The 21,204-nt window shown below is 45.8% G+C and overlaps 2 protein-coding genes across 2 annotated transcripts in view; one reads left to right on the forward strand and one right to left on the reverse strand.

Moving 5' to 3' along the window:
* Window positions 1-14,970, forward strand: part of PTPN14 (protein tyrosine phosphatase non-receptor type 14) — a 118,197-nt gene extending 103,227 nt beyond the window's left edge. The window contains exons 18-19 of the mRNA XM_060643829.3: window positions 1,790-1,953; window positions 7,642-14,970. Of these exons, the coding sequence (XP_060499812.1) occupies window positions 1,790-1,953; window positions 7,642-7,770 (293 nt within the window). The 3' untranslated portion in view covers window positions 7,771-14,970. The remainder of the gene's footprint in view (window positions 1-1,789; window positions 1,954-7,641) is intronic.
* Window positions 14,971-19,452: 4,482 nt separating this feature from the next.
* The window catches only part of SMYD2 (SET and MYND domain containing 2), a 50,718-nt gene continuing 48,966 nt past the window's right edge, over window positions 19,453-21,204 (reverse strand). The window contains exon 12 of the mRNA XM_060643833.3: window positions 19,453-19,898. Coding sequence (XP_060499816.1) covers window positions 19,818-19,898 — 81 coding nt within the window. The 3' untranslated portion in view covers window positions 19,453-19,817. The remainder of the gene's footprint in view (window positions 19,899-21,204) is intronic.

Raw genomic sequence — 21,204 nt, forward strand, 5'->3', positions numbered from 1 at the left:
TCGCTCTGACCCTCCCCCACACCCCCTCTCTCAGAACCAATAAATAAACTTTAAGAAAATAAAAAGAAGATGGAAACAGAGTAGATCAGTTTGATGATTGGCCAACAGCTCTGACAGAAGATTGAGTGTATAAGGTGGTTAAAATTATAGTCCGATCTTTTCCATCACAACCAATTTAAGGAATGCCCATCTAAGTTACTGAAAAACGTAGAGAACTTTTTTACACTGTGTAAGTTTATTTACGTTTCTAAGAAACTAGGTGTGCTGAGGAGGGTCTTGGAAATGTTGGCTTTCCAGGTTTTTAGGAATTTCAAAAGATATTTTGCCTGTGTTTAAATTCGATTCCCTGGTTGCAGGGGACTTTGGGCAAATTATCTTCCAGCCTGCAGAAGTCCTCACTGAGTTACGGCTTAAGGAACTCAATTAACGTGATCGCTAGAGAGAGCATCCATTTAAATCCAGTCTCTCTGTGTTTTATGGAATTCCATCTGCCTCACGGGTCAGTATTCCTTTTACGTCTCTTCTTAAATTTAGCACAAGAAAAACCTCTCCGTTGAGCGCGAACATTGCCTTTTTCGTCAGAGAATGCACAGTCCCCTAATTCCTTTCCCCTCTTACAGAAAACTTGTGACAATTCCATGCACGGTATTTGGCTCACGTCAGTACCTCTGTCTAGTCATCTCAGATTGCCTTCCCGCTTTTTGGGTGCTGCCACCACCGCTGCTGCTGCTGGTGGTCATAGTTTGTCTTGATAAACGACTTCGGATGACTTTGCGATAGGATAAGGTTAGAAAGGCAAATAGGAGTGCATATCAATTGCACGTAAACAGTTGCTTTTAAATTACCAGAATGGCTCGAACTCACTTCTCTTTGAGTGCTTCTTCCGGTCCTGTTTCAGAATGCCGAATCGGGAGGAGATTTTTCTGAATATCAAGAACCTTTCAATGGTATCTCCCCTGAGCTAGCGCCTATGAAGTCTGTATGACTAATTGACTTCTTCTGGTCTTGGACTCTTTGAGGATGACATTTATATACTTCTCCTCTTTTTTTTTTTTTTTCCATCACCATGGGGAAAAAAAAAAGTCATTAAGGCTTGCATTACTGTAATTTTTCATTTGTGCCCGATTGGAGTAGCGAACAGACCCCCGTGCAGCCCTGCTGAGCTAGGCAGCTGTCAGAAGGGGCAAGGGAGGAGGCACGGCCCCTCTACCCCACACACATGTTCCCTCCAGAAAGGGAAGTGTTCGTCTTGAGCTACTTCCAGAACCACATGGAATCCAAGCTGAAAAGCAGGACCCCCAAAGTCTATTTTTAAATGTAAAAATGAAAGTCAGGCCTCGGTTGACATTCACTCATCCAGTGAGGGGAAGGAGGAAGGGGCAGATGGATGTTCTTCCCACCAGAAATTGGCTCTGACAGGCGGGCGTTTCAAGGGGACCTAGCTGGTGTTCTGATCCCAGTCTGTTAATAGTAGGAATTGCTGTAAGTAATGTCGAGAATCATCTGCTTGGGGGACTTTGGGATTTGCAGAGGGGAAAACAGAATTTAATTTTTAAAAAAGAACTATTTAATTTAAAGAACAAATTCTCCCATGGACTAATTGACTCCCAGCTGGTCCTTTCTGGATCCAGGACTGTACAGTGAGTACCAGCCAAATAATTAGTGTCTTGTAAGAACGGAAAATTATTGTCACCTAAAAAAAAAAAGGTTCACCATCAGTTCCCCCCCCCTCCCTTGTATGCAAAGCCATGTAGGACTTCAGTGACAGGATTTGCATTTTGTCTTGCAGCCTACTTGGAGGAGATCCAGTCTGTCCGACGCCATACCAACAGCATGCTGGAAGGCGCCAAGAACCGGCACCCTCCGATCATCGTCCACTGCAGCGCCGGGGTGGGGCGGACCGGTGTGGTCATTCTTTCGGAGCTGATGATCTACTGCCTGGAGCATAATGAAGTGAGTCATTCTAGGCTTTCCTGAAGACTCCACCTTGGGGACAAATCTACACCGCAGCCAAACCTTCCCCCTGTGCCCTTTCGTTTCCAGTGCTTAATTTCCTCTCTTCTGACAAGAGTTTTCCAGATCCGTGATTCCTAGGTGGCCTCTGACATTTACAGCCTCTCTTATCTTTCGCCTTTCTCCGCTCTGTGTAGACACAGATAACACGGAAAAAAGAGATGAAAGTGTGAGATAGGAAGCGTTTAGAAAGTCCGATCTACCTTGGCATCTGCTTCCAGAAGTCGGTGGGGGTTTATAGACAGTCTGGTTTTATTGTGGGTAATTTTCCATGGTGGGTTATCTGGTCGCAGGTAGTCTAGATGCGATTTGCATTCCTGGGACGTGTTTTGGCCTAAATCCTATGTGAAAATGTGTATACTTGACAAATGGTTTCATTCTTCACAGGGAGGTTTTATTTAATGAGGGCTGTCCCCTCTTGTCTAGACTGGTGATGTAGCAGAGCAGGGTAGATCATTTTTTTAAGTTTATTTATTTATTTTGAGAGAGGGAGAAAGCGTGAGTGGGGGAGGGGCAGAGAGAGAGGGAGACAGAGAATCCCGAGCAGGCTCCGCACTGTCAGCGCAGAGCCCAATGCGGGGACTCGAACCCACAAACCGCAAGATCATGGCCTGAGCTAAAGTCAGATTCTTAACAGTGACTTGGAAGAACTGCGTCTTGTTCTTACAGACCGTGTAGGTCAGATGACTTTACAAGTCACAGTTGTACAGACTGAACCACCCAGGCACCCCTAGGGTAGATAATCTGAGTACACAGACATGACCTGCCTTTGCCAAGGCTGGACACCTCGCTCTTCCCCGCCCCACCCCACCCCCAAAACAGGGCCACGGCCAAGCTTGCACCCACGTGGCGTGCGGCATTCCGCCACTGCTCTAGGCTGGGGAGTCACACAGAGGGCTTGTGGTTTCCTGGAGATGAGACGAGCAACAACCAAAGGCTAAAGAACAGTTCTTCTGCCTTCTGTTCACATGGGGCTTTAGGGGTTTGAAACGGCCTTCGCTTATTTGGTTTTGTTCTTAGTTGGGGTCTTCAGAGCCCCCGTGTAAAGGAACCGGGCACGTGTCAGTCCTCCTCTTTTACAGATGAGGAAACTGAGGCCCAGACAGAAGTCAGCGACTTGTCTGGTGCCACATGGCTCTGAAACGCTGGGCGGAGGAGGGAAATGAGGTCTTCTCCCTCCCGGCCCTGACTTCTTTCCTGTGCCACCAGATGCCAAGTGTCACCACGTCTTGTTCCATTTCCAAATTAAACAGCTTGGAGCATCAGAGAAATTTTTGAAGTGGCCCATTCGTTTTTAAAGTAGGGAAGGTTGTAATGCACGTCCTGTGAAAGAATTTCTATAATATATGCGTTTACTCCATAGTTTCCATGGTTTGAAAATCAGACAAAATACTGCCCCACGAAGTTTGTTACATGGAAACTTCCAGGAAAACAATAAATACCAAGTTTAAACACGTTCAAAGGATTTGTAAACTCTCTGCCTGTAGAAAGTTAATTTTGGAAACTTTGAATTCATATATACGAAGGTGGTGCTAAAAAGTAGAATAGGGGTTATACCAAAAGGGCCCTATTTTGTCCAAAACAGACAGGCATTCCGTTGATGAGCAAAATGCCCATCGCAGAGTCAGCTGAGAGTACCCGACAGGAATTTTGTCATTTTCTTTGAGTCTTTACCCTTTTGTCTCTCATCATGAGATTTCTTGATTGTTAGCTTCCCTGCCACTACTAGAAGTCTCTAGAAGGGTCCAGTAGACTGAATAGCTTGCCCTCGAGTCCCAAGTCGACTCAGTGCTGGGAAGATGGAAAAAGACGAAGTGGAATCAGGGTACATATGGCCTGAGCATATCCAAGCTGCGCTGGAGGCACTGGTGGGCTCCAGAGGGGGAGGAAGGGCCTCATCGTCATCCCCTCCCCCACTTAGCTACCTGACTGCCTTCCCCGAGGTCTCCTTCTGTTCTCCATTCCCTGTGAACTCTTCCTCTGCTCCCCCCTGCTCCTTTTCAACCTGAGAAGCTATTCTGTCCATCTTGTCTGACATGAAAGATTGTTCTGTTCTGAGCTCCTTGGAGACCCATCAAAAGCTGAGCCTCAGTAATGTGATGACAAGAAGGCTCATTGGTCACCAGATGTTATTGGCCCAGAAGAACACAAAGAGCACATGTCCGAGCCAGTGTGGTGCAGAGTGAGGGATTGGGCCATTAGGGCCTCGCATAGACTTGGTGAGTGCTCAGGGTGATTAAACTCTCTACAGTGTGTCCAAACATAGTGGATTTCCTCAATGCCCAGTTGCACGCCAGAACATTCTTTGCTGGAACATGGTCAGTCCAAAAAGGACTTCTGTTCCCATTGATATTCAAAGATAGCAAGATGACTCATATTTTTCACTTCCCTTCCCCTAGCACAAATATAGCCAGCCTTATCTGGCCCATTTCCCATCATTGCCATTGGTAGATGATTAGGGAGAAAATTCTCTGTTCTGCTTCAGGCTCAGACCTGGTCATAAGATTCAAACCCTCATTTCGGGAGAAGAGTGGGAACATGCATAGCTTTTGTTGTTGTTTTAAACAAAGATTTTGACAAATAAATCTGAAATTGTGTATTCTGTTTTTCTCCTATCTAAACCCTCCTGCCTTCTTTCCATGGCTTCTGGACTTAGCGTACTGTATGTGTTAGTCTGTAATCCATAGTTTTGATTTGGTCAGTGAAATGCCTTTTCTTTTCCCTGGGATAAAGATGCTCACAGTAAGTTCAGGCAGCTGTGAGGTAAGGGTGGGAGGGTATTCTCCAGGCTTCTCTGAGAAGCGTCTTCATGACCCATTGCTTTTGGTCACTAAATGTTACCTTGACATTTTAATGCCTGTATTTTTTTTTCAGAGAGCACTAGTTTTATGGCTTGCAGTAGCCTCTCTTGCCTGCCCCCTGGGTTTAGCTCTCTATCCTAGAGTAGCTAATTATAAAAGGTTAGGTTCTCACTAGCCACATAACGAGGTGTTTTATCTTGCTTCTTTTCTGAATAAGTTATCCTTTCGAGCAGAGCCGAGGAAATGACTTCTAGGCAAGACTGAGCAAGTCATCAACCCGCTGCGTGATTGGGGTTAGGGACAAGGGACAGCAGAGACTGTGGGGGGTGAATCTTCAAGGCAACCAGGACTCTTTGATCGATTTCCAGAGGAGCTTTCTTTGTCTTGTCTCCTAACGGCCCCTTATCAGATGATAGAGTGTCTTTAGGGCTGTGTCTTACAGGCTAGTGAGTTGGGAATGATCATGATGGTGGAGGCAGAGGGGGTGGTGATGACAGTGGCGACAGTGACAATATTACAGCAACAGTAACCTGTATTTAATCATGTGGCTGCACCACTTGAGGCGCCTTACAACTACTGAAGTAGCTTTCACAGTAACCCTACGAGAGAGGTCCCGCTCATGCCCTTGTGGGACCAAGAGAGTCTGAAGTAGTAGACGAAGGAACGTGTCCACGCCCCCCAGCCAGGAAGTGTGAAGGCTGGGGGTTCGGCAGATGAAGCGTGACCTGAGCCTCTGCTCTTCTGTGTGATTCCATCTCTCTGTCAAAACCTTGATGGGGAGTCTGTCCTCGTATCTTCTATGTTCGTATCCTCAGCACCCAGCTCAGTAATGCTCATCAAGCATTATGTTATTATAGAAGGTCATTATCAGGCGGCCCTAGGTTGTATGCCATGGTATCAGTGACACTAGAGTATCGTGGAGGCAAAGAGCCACCAGTTAACCATCAGAAGCTCAAGGTGCGGGCTGTATATTTTGACTAGGAGTTTGAGGATTCACATGCCCTTTTCTTTTTCCTTATTACTGGGGGCTTGACTTTGTCCCTTTTAAATCCATGGTGCACTTTATTTAACTGTTTTTGGAGAAGAGCACCCAATAAGGATGGCAAGTGTTGTAGCTACACAACGTTTAGAAATTGTGGAACTGCCCTGTAAAAGTAAAGTAAGGAAAGACATACGGCTGAGTTTTTACCGTTTCACCTCCGATGGTTGCTCAGTCCTTGATAACTTCTCGGGGGTGCTCGTTGCCTGGTGGCAAGCTCCCAGAGTGGGGGCCGTGTGCTGAGGCCATGAGGACGTTGCTGACTCCATGATGCTTCTGCCCTGGCTGGTCCAGAGGGAAGGGAGTGGCTTGACTGAGCAGGCCCCGGAAGAGGCTCTAGTCTGCTCGAACACCGATGACCCACCATCTTAATTCCCTTCTGTTGAAGCCGCTTCTGTGTCCTCAAAGAATTTATACATAGGCAGTCTCATTTAACATTCAAGGTATTTTCGGTGAAGAACTTTCACTCTAAGTAGGACTGTCAACGATGAGCACCGGGTTGTATGAAAGTGTTGAGTCACTACATTATACACCTGAAGCTGCTATTGCACTGTTTGTTAACTTACTGGACTTTAAATAAAAACTTAAAGGGGCGCCTGGGTGGCTCAGTCAGTTAAAGTGTCGGACTCTCAGCTCAGGCTCCGATCTCACAGTTTGTGAGTTCGAGCCCCACATCGGGCTCTGCGCTGACAGTGCGGAGCCTGCTTGGGATTCTCTCTCTCTCTCTCTCTCTCTCCCTCTCTCTCTGCCCCTCCCCTGCTTACACACTCTCTGGCTCTCTCAAAATAAATAAATAAACATTAAAAACAAAGTAAGTAAAAACTTCGAAAAGAAAAGCCGAGAAGCAACCCAGTTATCCAGGAGAAGACCCTCAACATTTAAGAATTGATAGTATTTCTGAAAATGGGTGTGAAGGTAGAGCTAAAAACAGAAGGACCACCTGAATAAAAACTCAAATCAACCAACCAACCAACATGACTGGTGTTCAGAGATTGTGCTTTGATACCTGAAAGTTTACACATAAATTCTCTCACTTGATAATGACCACGATTCTGCGAGGTAGCAGGAGAGTGTGATTATTCTCATTTCATTAATTTAATAATAACAAGTAGTCTTCATGAAGAGCACAGAATGTGCCAGTGCAGGGGCTCCTGGATGGCTCAGTCAGTTAAGCGTCCGGACCTTGGTTTCGGCTCAGGTCATGATCTTGTGGTTCGTGAGTTTGAGCCCCACTCGAACTCCGTGCTGACAGTGCGGAGAGCCTGCTTGGGATTCTCTCTCTTTTCCTCTCTCTCGGCCCCTCCCCTGCTCCTGCTTGCTCTCTCTCTGAAAATAAGTAAACTTAAACAAAAAATAAATGCTTTACGTGCACTTTGTCATTTGATCCCATGAGGTGGGTACTATTTATCATCCCATGTCATTGCTGAGGAAACGTTGCTGACGTGGGCAAGGCCACACTGTCATTGGAGGAAAGCATCAGTATTCTTATTTTACAAAGGAAGAAATGGACGCCCAGAGATGTCTGAAACCCTACCCCCCTGAGTTCTGGTGGAGGGGAGAACCCCGGTCGGGTATAACTCTGGCCTCCGGGTTTTCTCTGGCACGTGGCAACCAGCATCTCCTGCTGGTGTACGGTCTTTGATTGGAAGAACCTAGAGGGGCCAAGCCTTTGCTTTCTCTTGTACCGACAAATGGGCAGTGAGCAAATGCTTCCTGGATGGGAGAATGGGGATGGACCCAAGGGCCACTCCTCACCCGGGACCTTGTGCTTTTTCTCTTTTCTTGCAGAAGGTGGACGTGCCCATAATGCTGAGGCTCCTCAGGGAGCAGAGGATGTTCATGATCCAGACCATCGCCCAGTACAAGTTTGTCTACCAAGTCCTCATCCAGTTCCTCCAAAACTCCAGACTCATTTAGCCCCCGACCCAGCTACTGGAAGAGGGACCCAGCTCCATCTTGCAGATGGGGACGCACCTCCAGACAACATCTGCCCCCCCGAGCCGGGCGCGGGTGGCCAGAGCAGGCAGGTCACGGGCTCCCCGAAGGCGGGAGCCAAGACTGTTCCCCAACAACCTATATTATTTTATATGAGATAATTTATTTTTTTTTCCCTTTTGGATAACTTTTGTGAATCATCGTAATGCATCATGTTTTCACGATAATATAGTCCTTCTCGTTTGAACCACATTTCGACTGATCTGCATTGTAAATATGGCAGCAGGGAAGGTTGCCCGGTGGATTGTTTTGGGGACAGAGGCATAAGGGAACACATCTCTAGTGAAGCTGTGGCCAGATTAGAAACCAAGCCTGAAATTCATCAGCCTGATTGCTCACGTTCAAATCAGAGATGGCAAGAAAATGAATTCGTCCTAAAATATAAAGATAAGGGCCAAGGCCCTTCCCTGAAGGAAACACACACACACACACACACACACACACACACACACACACACACACACACACCCCCCCCCCACTATTCCCTTATATTATTCCCTTATATTTTGGGGCTTCTGAACCTTGATGGCCAGTGGCCTTCCTTCTTCCTTTCTGCCCTCATCCTCCACTGTCTCTTTTTTCCCCAAATTTGAGTCAAAGACAGGAGCAGCTAGAGGAAATGCTGCCTTTCACCAGATGGCCCTCACCCAGGTGAACGAGGAGCTCTCTGTTGTGTCTCCTCAACACTCCTTCCTTTGAACTCTGGAGCCTGTGTTGCCCTGCCGGGGACCACGACCTCAGTATTTGCTACTGCTCCCTGTTTGCTCAGTGGGCCCCAGTCTGGTGGTCTTCGAGGCTCTGGGCCAGGCCATCTGTGCAGCTAGGCCTCTTGCCGGACTGAGAGGAGATGATGGACCAGAGCGGGAAGAGAAAGGAGACAGGCAAGCCCTTGATATTATTTAAATAGGATGTGTGTGCTGGCCGGGGGACTGCAGGTTGAGGCGGTAGGTACATTCTGTCTTTCCATCAGTCCCCAAGTCACTGGAAACGTTATCATGGGAACAGTTGGGAAAGCTGATTTATGGGAGCTGTTTGGCACCCAGGTAGCAGGGCCCTGGCCAGGAACCACACCGAGTGTGACCCCCCTCTCTGACTGTGCTGCTATCACCCCAGCCTTTGGCCTGCAAGAGCAGAACTAAGCCCACTCAGGACCCCGTGGTCCAAATTTGGCTACTTGATGAAAGATGCTGGGATTTGTCTCGCACAAAGCCTGTTCACTGCTCTCCCGTTTTCCATACGCCCCGCTCTCCAGTTGCTTTGCGGTTTCCTTCTGTTTGTCTCTTCCTGAGCCTACGTCAGTCACCGTCCTGAATTTTTTAGGTCAGTACACAGTAAATCGTATTCCACACGTTTCTCCTCTAGCGGAATTTTAGGAAGTTTTCCTCTCTACTGTCTAGTTCTTGAATGCAACATTTAAACGGTGGTTCTGTTCTTAGATTTGACATTCGTGGCTGTTCCATTGTGCCTTCCTCCACTGCTGACTTTTTGTTTTGCTTTGTTTTTCCTGAGCTGAGAATGAGAAGAAAGAGTGGCATCATATCAACCAGAAAGAGCATGCCTGTGTGATGTCCGGTGATCACACCCCAATAGAGGGGTGCGGAAGCAGATTCCCGATGAACTCGTTCGGAATGGGAATCAACTCAGTTTCACATCTGGCCAGGTGTGGTGGTGGTGGTGGTGGTTCTCTCGTTTAGACTGAGAGTCCTGGTGAGAGAGGGCCCCCTCTTGTTGTCCAGAGTCTGAAGAAACAGTGAAGGAGGGTAATTTCAGTTGAGCTCTGTAGATTCTGGAATTTCGGTGTATGTTCTGGAAAAGAAAACCATGAGTATGACCTATATTTTCAGTGGAACAGAGCTCATCACCCTCACCAGGAGATGCTCGGAACGTACACTGTTAACAGGCAAAGACGTTATCTGTTGCCTTTCCTTAGACACTTCCCATCCTTGGGCTAGTCTACTGTTAGGGGTGTTTTCACAGTTGGTCTGCGGTTCCTGGCTTATTTGACAAACACCGTCGGCAGTTCTCTTTCGCCTCTTAGGCCCCAGCGTGGGCTCTGTTAAGACTGAGTCTCACGTGGGCAGCATATAGATCTGTGTCTCTTGGAGCTCATCACACGGGCGGTGCCTTTCAACCCACCGCCACGGGAGTAGTTGCTAATGCACAAAATGCAGGGCAGAGGAGGTTTGCTGTCCAATTTCCTAGCCAAACTTTATATCGAAGCCCAAAGGAAACCACTTAAAAGTTACTCCACATATTTCACTTTTAAAAACAAATGTTTTGGGTTCTGTAGCACATTTTGCATTCCTTTTCCCATCTCCAGTGAATGCCAGCACAGCTCCTGTGAAATTAGCAGCAGGCAGTGAAAGTCCTTCTAGTGGCATCTGCACAATAATTGCCCAGAGATGCTTTATATCTGGGAAGCAAGCCAAGGAATAAACCTTGAAGCAAAGTGTATTAAATTAGTTATCTAGTTAGAGCTTTTGGAATGAGTTCCTGATGATGTATCAAGTCTGAAGCTGGAGCTGTCGGGGTCTATTTTTTTCTGTTTGGATTTGAAGAGAGAAAATTAAAAATGGAGGGTGGAAAAAGGAGATACCATCTCACAGCAAAGCCATTCAACACTTTGGGGCCTCTGGTTTTGAAGTCTTCCAGTTGAAATGTTTTGTTTCTTTGATCCGTACTCATTTGGGCACATGGGCCCTGTGTTGGGTCTGCCCTTGTTTAACGTGGTCCCTGGATGGTGGGGGCTGAGTCTGATGTCTTCATCCTTAAGCTGAGCTGAGCCTGCCGGCAAAACTTAGCCACAGCCTGCTGAGCTGATCGGTTCCCGTGGGCTCTAAAGAGACACCACCTTTGGTAGCATTTACATTTACACACACCTGTTTCCCTGGACAGGAGGTAAAGGAGGATTTGGCTGCATTGGAGAGGGATGCCAAACGTTGATGTCTTCATAGCAGAGGAAAGAGGACTGTGCTTCTCTTCACAGTTAGAGGGGGAACAGTAAGATCAGGAAAGGTGAAAACATCTCCACATGGAATATTTTGAGGAATACGCTTCCAAGGAGCTTACATTGAGAGAATTTAACTTTTGCAATCTTTGTGATCCTAGATTGACAAAAAGAACTAATTGTTTTCCATTACTAATCTCTCACTGTTTGCCTAAGACTCACCTGGCCATCTCTGGCCCCTTCATCATCCTTCAGCCTGGTTAGAGGGGTTTTGTGGGCTCTGTTGGGTTCTGGTGGGACTTGACCCCTGGCTCCCCCCGTACTCATTTAACTTTTATTTTGCTTGCTGTTAGCTCTTGAGGTTCAGTTATAAACTCCAGGGGCTTTGGGAGATCAGCATTTTTATCCAGCTGCCTAGTTTTCTCATCTTTCCAGCTTAAATACAGGTTGACCATATGAAATTGACAATAGCTAGGCCATTTTTTGTTACAATGACAGACAAGTCACATAAAATCAACCTAATATGCACAATATTTTTCTTCTCCCAATACAGGATGGGTCCCAACACACCATATGTCATTTCTTCAGATAAGTGCTAATGAACCTGAAAGCATGCGAAATGGGCAGCTTGGCTCTTTTTGTGAACCTGCTGCCTTGCTGTAATGAGCTTTGCCTCACTCAGTGAATGGGTCATGTCCTGGGGCTGGGAAGGCAGAGATGTTAGTACACCTAGATGTTAGTGCATTCTCATAGACAGGGCTGGCCGTCAGGCATATCACTGTGGGGTTTCAGCCGCCATTTTTTTTTGATGTACGATCTGTGTTCGCAGACCTCAGCCCAGTGGTTATGGAACATGGTGTGTGGCCCTGAAGGTGTCCTCAGCCAGAAAGCAGAGGATGCTTTCTAATCCCACTCCTCTACTTCCAGTGGGGCGAAGGTATAGCTGTTGACTTCCTTTTTGGGGAGATGTGCCAATCACTTTGAAGTTGGGGGAGTTGGGGTATTCTTTGTGCCAGGTTGCTGAGACACAAGGGATGGGATCAGGTCAGACTCAGGTTAGTGTTAATCTGTTCCTCATTCCTCCTCCATTTTGGCAATAACTGTTGGGGTCCTAGAGGTGGAAACTTCCAGAAGTACCAAGTGATCACTGTTGGGATCTTTAGGTGGCACTATATGGGGAATTCAGCTTCCTCACACTTTACCAAAGACTCTTCTGCTGCTCTGTTTCATTGTATTCCTGTGTAGTTTATCAGACACTCATCATGCTCTTATTTAGTGATTCCTTTTCATGAACAAAGTAACGACTCATCCAGTACTGCTTCCAGATGGAGAAACTGGGGTTTTCCATGGACACTGCACAAATTTTCCAGTGGCCTACAGCTTTATGGATGACAAATTAGTTGGCCCTATAGGATGGAAATAATCTTAGTTGGCCCTATAGAATGGAAATCTCTGAGATGTTAAAATGTTTGACACTTCCCTTAGATGCTGTGCAAGAAAAAAAAAAAAAAAGGTTCTTGTCTTTGCCTCAACTTCTGAGACATCTGGGGGCAAAAGACCTTAGTGATGCATCTTTTGAAAGTAACAGCATCATTCCTGGGAGAGAAGTGAGGGTATATCCAATCAAATTCTGCTAATCCAAATGTGTCGTCCCAAAAGTCACTATAATTCATAGGGTCCTATAAAACTCAATAGCCACCTTGCCCAATACCCAGTCTTTCTCCTGCCTGTGCTCACATTGTGCATTTGGGTTATAAACTCAGGTAGATGAGCATTTTTATTCTCCTGACTATCTTTCTTATCTCCTAGCTTAACATAGCTGCATCTTTTTCTGCAAGGTCAAAATAAGTGTTCTCTATTAAAATGTCCATGAGCCTGGCATTGAGTATCTGGCATCAATCGATTTCATAAGACCGGGTCATTTATCGTCGTCTGGTGCAGGAAGAGGGGGAGGATGTGTATCAGTTCCGACTGCTCAGAGCTTGAGTCAGCCCTTCTATTTTAAAAATAAATTCAAGGACATTTTGTTACAAGGCAGGAAGGCGAGAGCTGACGTGCAGCCTGGCTGTGATGAGCCTCTGCGTAGAAAGTCACAGTTTCTTCTGTTGTGCTTTGGGACATCAGGATCATTCTTTTTAAAAAATGCCATAAGCTTGGCCAGAGGAGTTATAAATAGGAAGAGGAAGAGGAGGATGTTTTAGATCAGCCCTCTGGTTGCTGTTAAAAAAATTTATTGGTTCACAAATAATTTTCTGAACTCTGGAACATCTGCTTTCTTCTTCCCTGCCTGTAAGGCTGGAGGGATGGAAATGACGTGGGGACACCCCCAGGAAAGCCTGGGCTGTGATGCTGGGGTCTATTTCCGCCTTGCTAGTCGTTTCAAACTGCCCTCAGTGCCGTGGTAGAGCTTGATGAAGGTCATGGATTCTGACGTGTGCCCGGGCGTGCCACTCTAAAGTGTCGTCTTCTCTCACGTGCTGGCAGCCCCACCTTCCCATGCAGCCTTAGCAGAGGCTTCTGCTCATCCACTGAGCCCCGCTGAGTTAGCAGTCAGGGCTCCGGGCATGTCAGTTCCTCTCCCCTGCGATCAGAGGGGGTTCCCGTTTATAGCACATCATGTTTATAATCAGGGCACAGAAACAGGGAGGGTGTCCGTACAGCAATGGCAGTGGTTCTTTGTCTCATCGTGGGGCATGCGCAGGACTGTTTTGTGATGTCACCCTCTTCATTCCAAGAGCACCTCACTCACTTAGGGCTGTGCTGACTTCTCCTTACTGTTCGTTTGTTTGATGGATCCGCTGTCACTTTTCTTTCCCTACTCTACCCTTTGAGTACAACCGCTACAAAAATAGTTCAGTCTGGTCGTGGAGAACCGCTCTCTTAAGCCTCTCTAAATTATGTAATTAGAAGATCTTCATTTGAATTTCAAAACGCTTATAGAGTTTGAAAGAATAAGATCTGGCAAATGGAAAGAACCAGAGAGAAAACAGCTAGAAAATTGTCAGCAACCAAGAAGCTGCCCTCCCCCACCTCTTTCCCCCCCTTGGTGGTAGACATGGTCACTCAGTACTAGAAGAAGTGAAAGAGAAGATGGCTTCGATGATCGGTCCCGTTTGAAGCAGTGATCAATGGTCATAGAGTAGGTACTGCCGATTTCTTTCGAGGTGGACTTCCACGCATTCCCAGTGGCCGCGTTTGGCAGAGCGACGTGTGTGGTCAGATGAATATGTGTCAGGCTTCCCCCTCCCGACCCAGGGTCCCTTCATCATGGCCTCTACACACAGACCGGCCGAATCTGGTGAAATAGGGACAAGGGCTGGGCTGGCCAGGACCCCCTGGACAGGTCTTGTTGTGATCAGTTCTCAGTTACCTGGGGAGGGGCAGGGTCCACTCTTCATCCACTCAGTCCCTTCCTGGATCGTTTCTCCCCAACCCCCTCCTTCAGGGAAACCCAGATGCCTTCTCCCCTGACAAAAAGGTGTCCGGGAGAAAGCTGAAAAGATTGGGTTGGGGTCTTTTTGTGCCTTGAAGGGGAGACCTGCTTTTGCTCAAATCTCAGGAATCCTGCTTTGAGTCAGGGAGGCTGTCAGAGCCTCCTGGCTCGGGGATGCCTGGCCATGTGTGTGTTTCTCAGGGGCCTTGCACCTCCCTCAGCGACAGTGTTAGCTAATAAATGCCTTCAGCAGGGAGCCAAAAGCTGTAATTCAGCGCCTCTGTTTTTTGTCTGTTTGTTTGTTTGTTTTCCCACGTGAACACTGTAAAAATGTTAACTGCCATTTCCTTTGACTCAACTTTCTTGCCGTTTGAAATCTCAAAAGTCTATCCACCATATCCTTTTAAAAGTGAGGTTACTCTTCATCAGAGATGATTTCCGGTGTATGTCCTTTGTTCCTTCAGTGGTCAGCCGACTTGGCGTGAGGATGCTGACATGGAAAAACACCAAAACGGTTTACATATGCAGATGACTATTTAAACGTATAACCTTATGTAACTCGCGTTACATCAACTAACAGGCCAATTAAGTTTGTTTCACTGGACTTACTGTTGGGTTCCTTAATTCAGTATTTTGATGCTTTCTTTCCTTGTCTGTGTTTTATAAAACATTGTGAATGGTGGTGCCATTCAAAACAATTGGCATTCAGTAGGTTTCATTTTGAAACAACGTACAGACAAGTCCCCGGCTCAGACCCCCAAGCTCTTGGGTCAGCCCACGGAAGCCTTCGGACTTCTACCCGAGCTGAAAGGTGGGGATGTGTCCGCCAGATGCGGCTGGCTGTTGTGAGCTGACCTGGAAAGGTAACCAGCTGTGTTTTGCTGTGAGACACGCATTCCAGGTTGGGCCTGGGGATCCCGAGAACGCGTATCTTCTCCCCTTGGAAGCCACTTGCTGCCTGGCAACATTCAAGTCCAGACTCTTGACTACAGTGGTTGCAAGGGAGAGAGGGAGAAGTTTCTCGGACATTCCCTACATCAGGGGGTGATTTCTTAATATTCGTGTCAACTCTCATTTGGAAGAGACTCCCTCTCAATTTAATAATATTAAAAGCCTTAAGTAAGACTATGCATGTTCTTCTATATTGCTTTTTTTTATATCAGTAAATAAGCTGATGCTTGCCGGTTTTGTGCACAATTATGAGGTGTATAAAACTGACTTTTGACAGTATTTTTTGCACTGTTTCCTATCTGTTTTTATAAAGTCTTTAGAGAATGGTCCTAGTTGTGTATTGTTGATGTTCTCACAGCCCTTGTGATTGCTGTAAAATGTTTCGTATGTGCCTTTACAAATGTGAGATCTTTATTCTAACCTTTTTTTGTAAAAGATATCTATTGACTTACATATACAATAAACCCTTTTTTTTTTTCCAGAGAAAACAGTTGAATCTTCTGTCTTCTGTGCTGTGTACGTTTACATCAGTTGAAAGCATCTACATCCTTTACTTGTAGGATTATTTTCCTAGGCAAAACGGTCTAGGAAAATCTGCATTTTCACTCTGTTAAAGCCCATTTACTTCTACCCACTTTTCATTCCTGTATAACCCGATTGTTTGAAATTTCCAAAGTTGTCCTTATTATAAAATAAAAAAAAAAAAAACCTGACAAGGGTGATCACTAGGCAGATGGAGTGAAGACTACATTAGAAAGGGATCTTTCTCACAAATGCCACAATAACCCTTACCAAGCGCCAAGACCCAGCCCGCAGCTGTCACTTCCTCAGACCCCAAGCCGCCGACTTGGAAACCGCAGGCCCTAGGCTGCTCTGGGACACCCCCATCCTTGGTTTGTCCTTCAGTGTCATCAGCAGCTCCTGTCTAGGTTTAAAGAAGGCTGCCTTGCCCTTATTTCAGCCCCTCAGCTGCCATCGACACACACAGTGAGAACCCCTGGGGAAGAGGGTGGATGCTTTACAGACCTTTGATAAGTAACGGGACAACATACGCGCTTCTGTGTTACTCATTTACTACCCTGTCACTACACAAGGAGCCTGGACCCGCTGAGGTCCCGGCTTATGTCACACCGCAAAAACGAGACTACAGTGCGCCACTCTGGGGTGAAAAGGGGATGGCGAGCAGATGGGGAGAAAAGAGGAACAAGCAGTAATTTGTTTTCTCTTCCGCGGATGAGTAAACGGACTCAGCTCATTTTCTTTGGATAACGAACAGAAAAAGCGGCCTTATCGTACAATGTGGAGATAAAACAGTAACCCCTAGTAGACCCGTTTATCTCCAGGCTGTGCACGGAACTGGAGAAGGACATTTTTTTAAAAGAGAAGAAACCCCCAAGAGCATAAGATAAATATAAGGAAAACCTACACAGATCTGCGATGAAAGGACAAAAAGCAGGATCAAACAGGTCTATTTTGTGATTTTACCTCTTATTTCCCTTAATAAAAATAAATGGGGAAATGCCGTCTGACTTACATGTTAAGAAACACAATGGAAGAAAAGGGCTCATTCATAACTGCTGTCGAAAACATAAAATCTAAGAATTAAGATCAATGTGTAGGACCTGTCTAAACAAAGCCTACCCGTGTTGAGGCAAAGCAGATGGATTGATAAACTCCCCACGTTCTTGGGTAGAGAGACACATGTTATGGAGAGGTCAGTTCACTCCAATGCAGTTCTAGTATCGAAGAGCACTTTGTGAGGGAGGAGGGAAGGCCAAGAGAGGGCTTGGCCAAAGGATTCTCAAGTACTTCGGAGGGCTAAATGTGGGAGAATGGTCAGAAAAATTCAAGAGAACACAGAAGATTAGCCCTAATAGATACTAAAAGTGTGGCGATGCCACAATAATTAAGAATACAGAAATAAACCTAAATCTTAAGGGAATGATAATGGGACCATTTCAGATCAGCAGAGGAAAATAAATCAATAAATCATGCCGCCATAAGTGGCTAGCAATTTTGAATATTAATTTTAAAGAGTACAACTGGATCTCTACTAAATAAAATAATTCCAGGTAGAGCAAAGACTTAAAAAAATTGTTTTATTTCTTTTCTTCATTTAAGGATGAGAACAATCTTTTCTCTATAGCAAGTGTCATGAAAATAATGGACAACTAGAGAGAGAAAATATTTTCAGGACATGGCAAAGAGCTAATATCCCAAAATACACTGAGCTCTTATAAATGATTATGAGAGACATAAACAGGATAGACAATGGCCATGAATGCTGACTCACAGACGAAACATACGGATTCCTCGGTTTTGGAGAAAGTGCCCGACCTCATTAATAAATGCATCTCAAGCAAAGTATTTCACACAGTAGACTGGCCAAAAAAAAAAAAAAAAAAAAAAAAAAAAAAATCAAATAGTATAGTACAGTGCCGTTATGATGGTAGAGGAAAACAAATACTACAAATATTACAGCCTTAGAACCTGTTGCAGTGTTTTAAAAAGGAGATGTGGCCATATTTATTCAAATTTTAAAAAGTCGCCAGTACTTGGTCCTGAAATTCCACTTCTTGGAATCTATCCCCCCACATGGTCCCACCTGACAGCAAAGTTCCGCATCTAAGACTGTGCCCTGTGGCACTGTTTACAGGAACAGCAACCTGGAAAAACCACATGTCCATAAACAGAATGAATAAAATATGACACATTCACTGCAAAGTTCTGACTCTAAAAAGAATGAAGCAAATCTGTAAAAGCTGGAATAAAAACAGGTCCATATTGTTAAACCAGAGACAGATTCTGAAACAGTATGTCAGTACCATCCTGCCTTTGGTTTTCTAAATCGATTTACATGTACATCCTGCACAGGCACGGGAAAACCTGGGACCACGTAAGCACATGGTTTCCAGGGGTTACATCTGGAGAATGGGAGTTGACAAGAAGAAAGAACAATTCACATTTCCAGTATTATGTACAATTGAGAAACTGTTACTTTCAGAAGGTTTATAAAACCTTTGGAGGGGCGCCTGGGTGGCTCGGTCGGTTACGCATCCGACTTCAGCTCAGGTCATGATCTCGCGGTCCGTGAGTTTGAGCCCCGCGTCAGGCTCTGTGCTGACAATTCAGAGCCTGGAGCCTGTTTCAGATTCTGTGTCTCCCTCTCTCTCTGCCCCTCCCCTGTTCATGCTCTGTCTCTGTCTCAAAAATAAATAAACGTTAAAAAAAAAAATTTTTTTTTTTAAAAAACCTTCGGAGGTGGTGGGCTAAGCTTATCGTAGGCTTAGCTACAGAGTAAAGTAGCCTTTTCTTAAAAGGTGAAACTCCCTGGAACCAGGACCCAGGACCGTGCCTAACTCATCTCTGCACGTGGAGAGCCATACAGCGTTCTGCATACAGTAGGTGTTCAATAAGCATCTTAGTGCACTTCTCTGAATAAGAGAATGCGTTCTGCCTGAATCCCACTGTGTGCCATTAACTGTGTGTGCAAGACAGGCGTGTGGGTGTGAGATGTGTGGGCGTGAGACATGCGTGTGGGTGTCGATGAGGCAGGAAGGGTAACGTTCAGGATTCAGCTGTTCAAGCTGCTTGCGGATCACACTATGGAAGCTGAAGTGTAAACTCACAGGCTTTAATTATTACCTAATGGGGAAGTTCCTCGCTTTGGACTGCAAGAAACTCCTCCAGGAAACACCCTTGCACCCCAAGCAAGCCCGGTCCCTGGCCCTGTCCTCCGCGGCTGTTGCTAACAAACAGTCCCCTGGTTGCTGCCATCCAGGCAGTGGGGAGCTGGTTTCCTGCCGGCCGGCCGCGCGGGGAGGGATCAGTGTTTGCTCAATAACACAGAGTTGGTAAGGAAAAAAACATTTTTTTCCTTCTCAAGCTTATCCTGGATTGTTTCCAAACACGGACAGCACTGCATAGAACAGTCAACAGAAATGAGAAATGGAAAGTCTGCTTTCAGACAGAGGACGAAAAAAAAAAAAAAAAGCCAAGGAAGCCAAGCATGCAAGATGCACCTTTATGCACGGAAGGGATTCCAGATACTAGACCCATGACTCAAGACAGACACGTTCTCTTGCCCGGGGAGCGGGGGTGGTACGCAGGTCACTTAATTGTACCTTCTCTCTTTTCTCCTCCACAGGCACTGATCCCTGAAAGTCACTACAGACTAAGTGGCCGCCTGCCCCCCACGCCCGCACTCCCACACCCGGCTCCCACTGCCACTTTGAAATCCTCCCCGCAGACAGAAGAAAAGACAAACTTCCGATACCATTATCTGTTTTATTCTCTTTCATCGTCCAGGTTTGTTCAGCACATTAGAACAGGCATGAAAGGGAAAAGAATCGCATATTTTAATTCAATCTTTCCAAAGTATATGATATTTGAAACCATGCCATTATCTCTTGGGGAGAGGGGGGGAGAAAAGCATTCAAAAATTATTTTGGTATTAAGATTAAAGATTAAGACCAATTCCCAGGGGGGCCATGTGTAAGGTTTAAGGGCAGGTATTGTTTTTCATTCCAATGATTTTACAGAAATGCGGGAGTGATGTGTACAACTTGAATGAAATATTCAAATCCTTGAAGGCTTCTGCACTAACATTTAAATAAAAACTAACATGTAGGCGTAGTTTCAGTGGCTGTCAATCTCCTGTTTGATCTCGGAAATGTACGGATGGTCTTTCCCGTGAGCCACTTCCATTATCGCGATGGCCTAGGAAAGACGGAGACGAGGAAAGGGTTGAGAGCCTGAGGGCAGCCCCTCCCCCTCCCCTAACCTGCACCCTGGGCTAACTTAACTCCAGCTAAGACTTCTCTGCTCCAAGGCACAGGATACATCCTGGCTCCTGGAGCCATGTTCTCTTCCAGAGTCTGGCTTTTTTTTCTTTCCTTTTCTTTTCTCTCTTTTCTTTTTAATGGACAAGATTATCTGATGACCAACTAGTCACCCAGTCTGTACTGCCGAGTACAACATTCTACAACGGTTGAAGAAATGATACAGAGAAACTGATCTCATGACATTCCAGATCTTGCAGTAGAAAATGCTGTAGGGATAGAATTATTTGTGCTGAACCCAGTACACACGGTGCTGGAACAGAAAAGGCCACGGTGAACTTCATACTGAACCTGTTTTGATTTTAGTCGACACTGCTCATCTCTAAGACACGACTAAGTCGTTTTTCCCTTTCGAAAAATGCATGCTTTCCTTGTAATACGCATTCTTAAAAACAAAAACAAAACCAAAAACTTCAAAGCCGTTGCAGGTTTCATTTGAGGCAGCTGGAGAGAACATATTTAATAAGGCATCTTTACAGTGAAGTAATAGAAACCGAAGAGGTGCCAGTGGCTCCATCATTTCCCAGCTGTGTGACCTTGGGCAATTAACTACTCCGCGCCTCATTTTCCTCATCTGCGAAATAAGAATGATGCCTCCGAGTTGTCAGAACACATACGGTGTTTAGAACAGCATCCGGCATATAGGAAGTACAGACCAAATGTTATAGGCAAGAATTTATTTTGTTCTGTATTCAACTCTATTGCGGCAGAAAAACTTAAATTACTCCCACCCTCCGAACAGGGAATTTCTGATGGCCTGTGACTCTGATAGATGATCCTTTCCGTTGTACCATTCTCTTCCTAAATCTCAAACCAAAAGGAGGCAGGCCAAGGAACAGCGTGAGCCTTCGGGACACTCGGGAATGTCCTGTCCAAATGCCTCTACTGTGTTCATTTCACAATTCACAGTCCTTTTTCGGAGCTACTTCGTCCTTCGCTGTTCTCGTACCTCATTACTAAACACCAGCACCTTGCAACTCTGACCTAACTGGCCCACTTTCCCTCAACTCACCAAGGCAACAAATCTGTTATCTTAGGAGGTAAATTCTATGGTTTCAAAACAGAAAAGTGCATGCTTAGCTCACACTGCTAGCCTGGTCAGGTCTCGACCCTTCCATTTGGGATGTGGGACCTAAGTAGTCTACTAGGAAGTCTGAGAGAGTCTGGCCCCAACACTTACACAC

The sequence above is a fragment of the Panthera onca genome, chromosome F1 (genome assembly GCF_046562875.1).
Source record: "Panthera onca isolate mPanOnc1 chromosome F1, mPanOnc1 haplotype 2, whole genome shotgun sequence".
Classification (NCBI taxonomy): Eukaryota; Metazoa; Chordata; class Mammalia; order Carnivora; family Felidae; genus Panthera; species Panthera onca.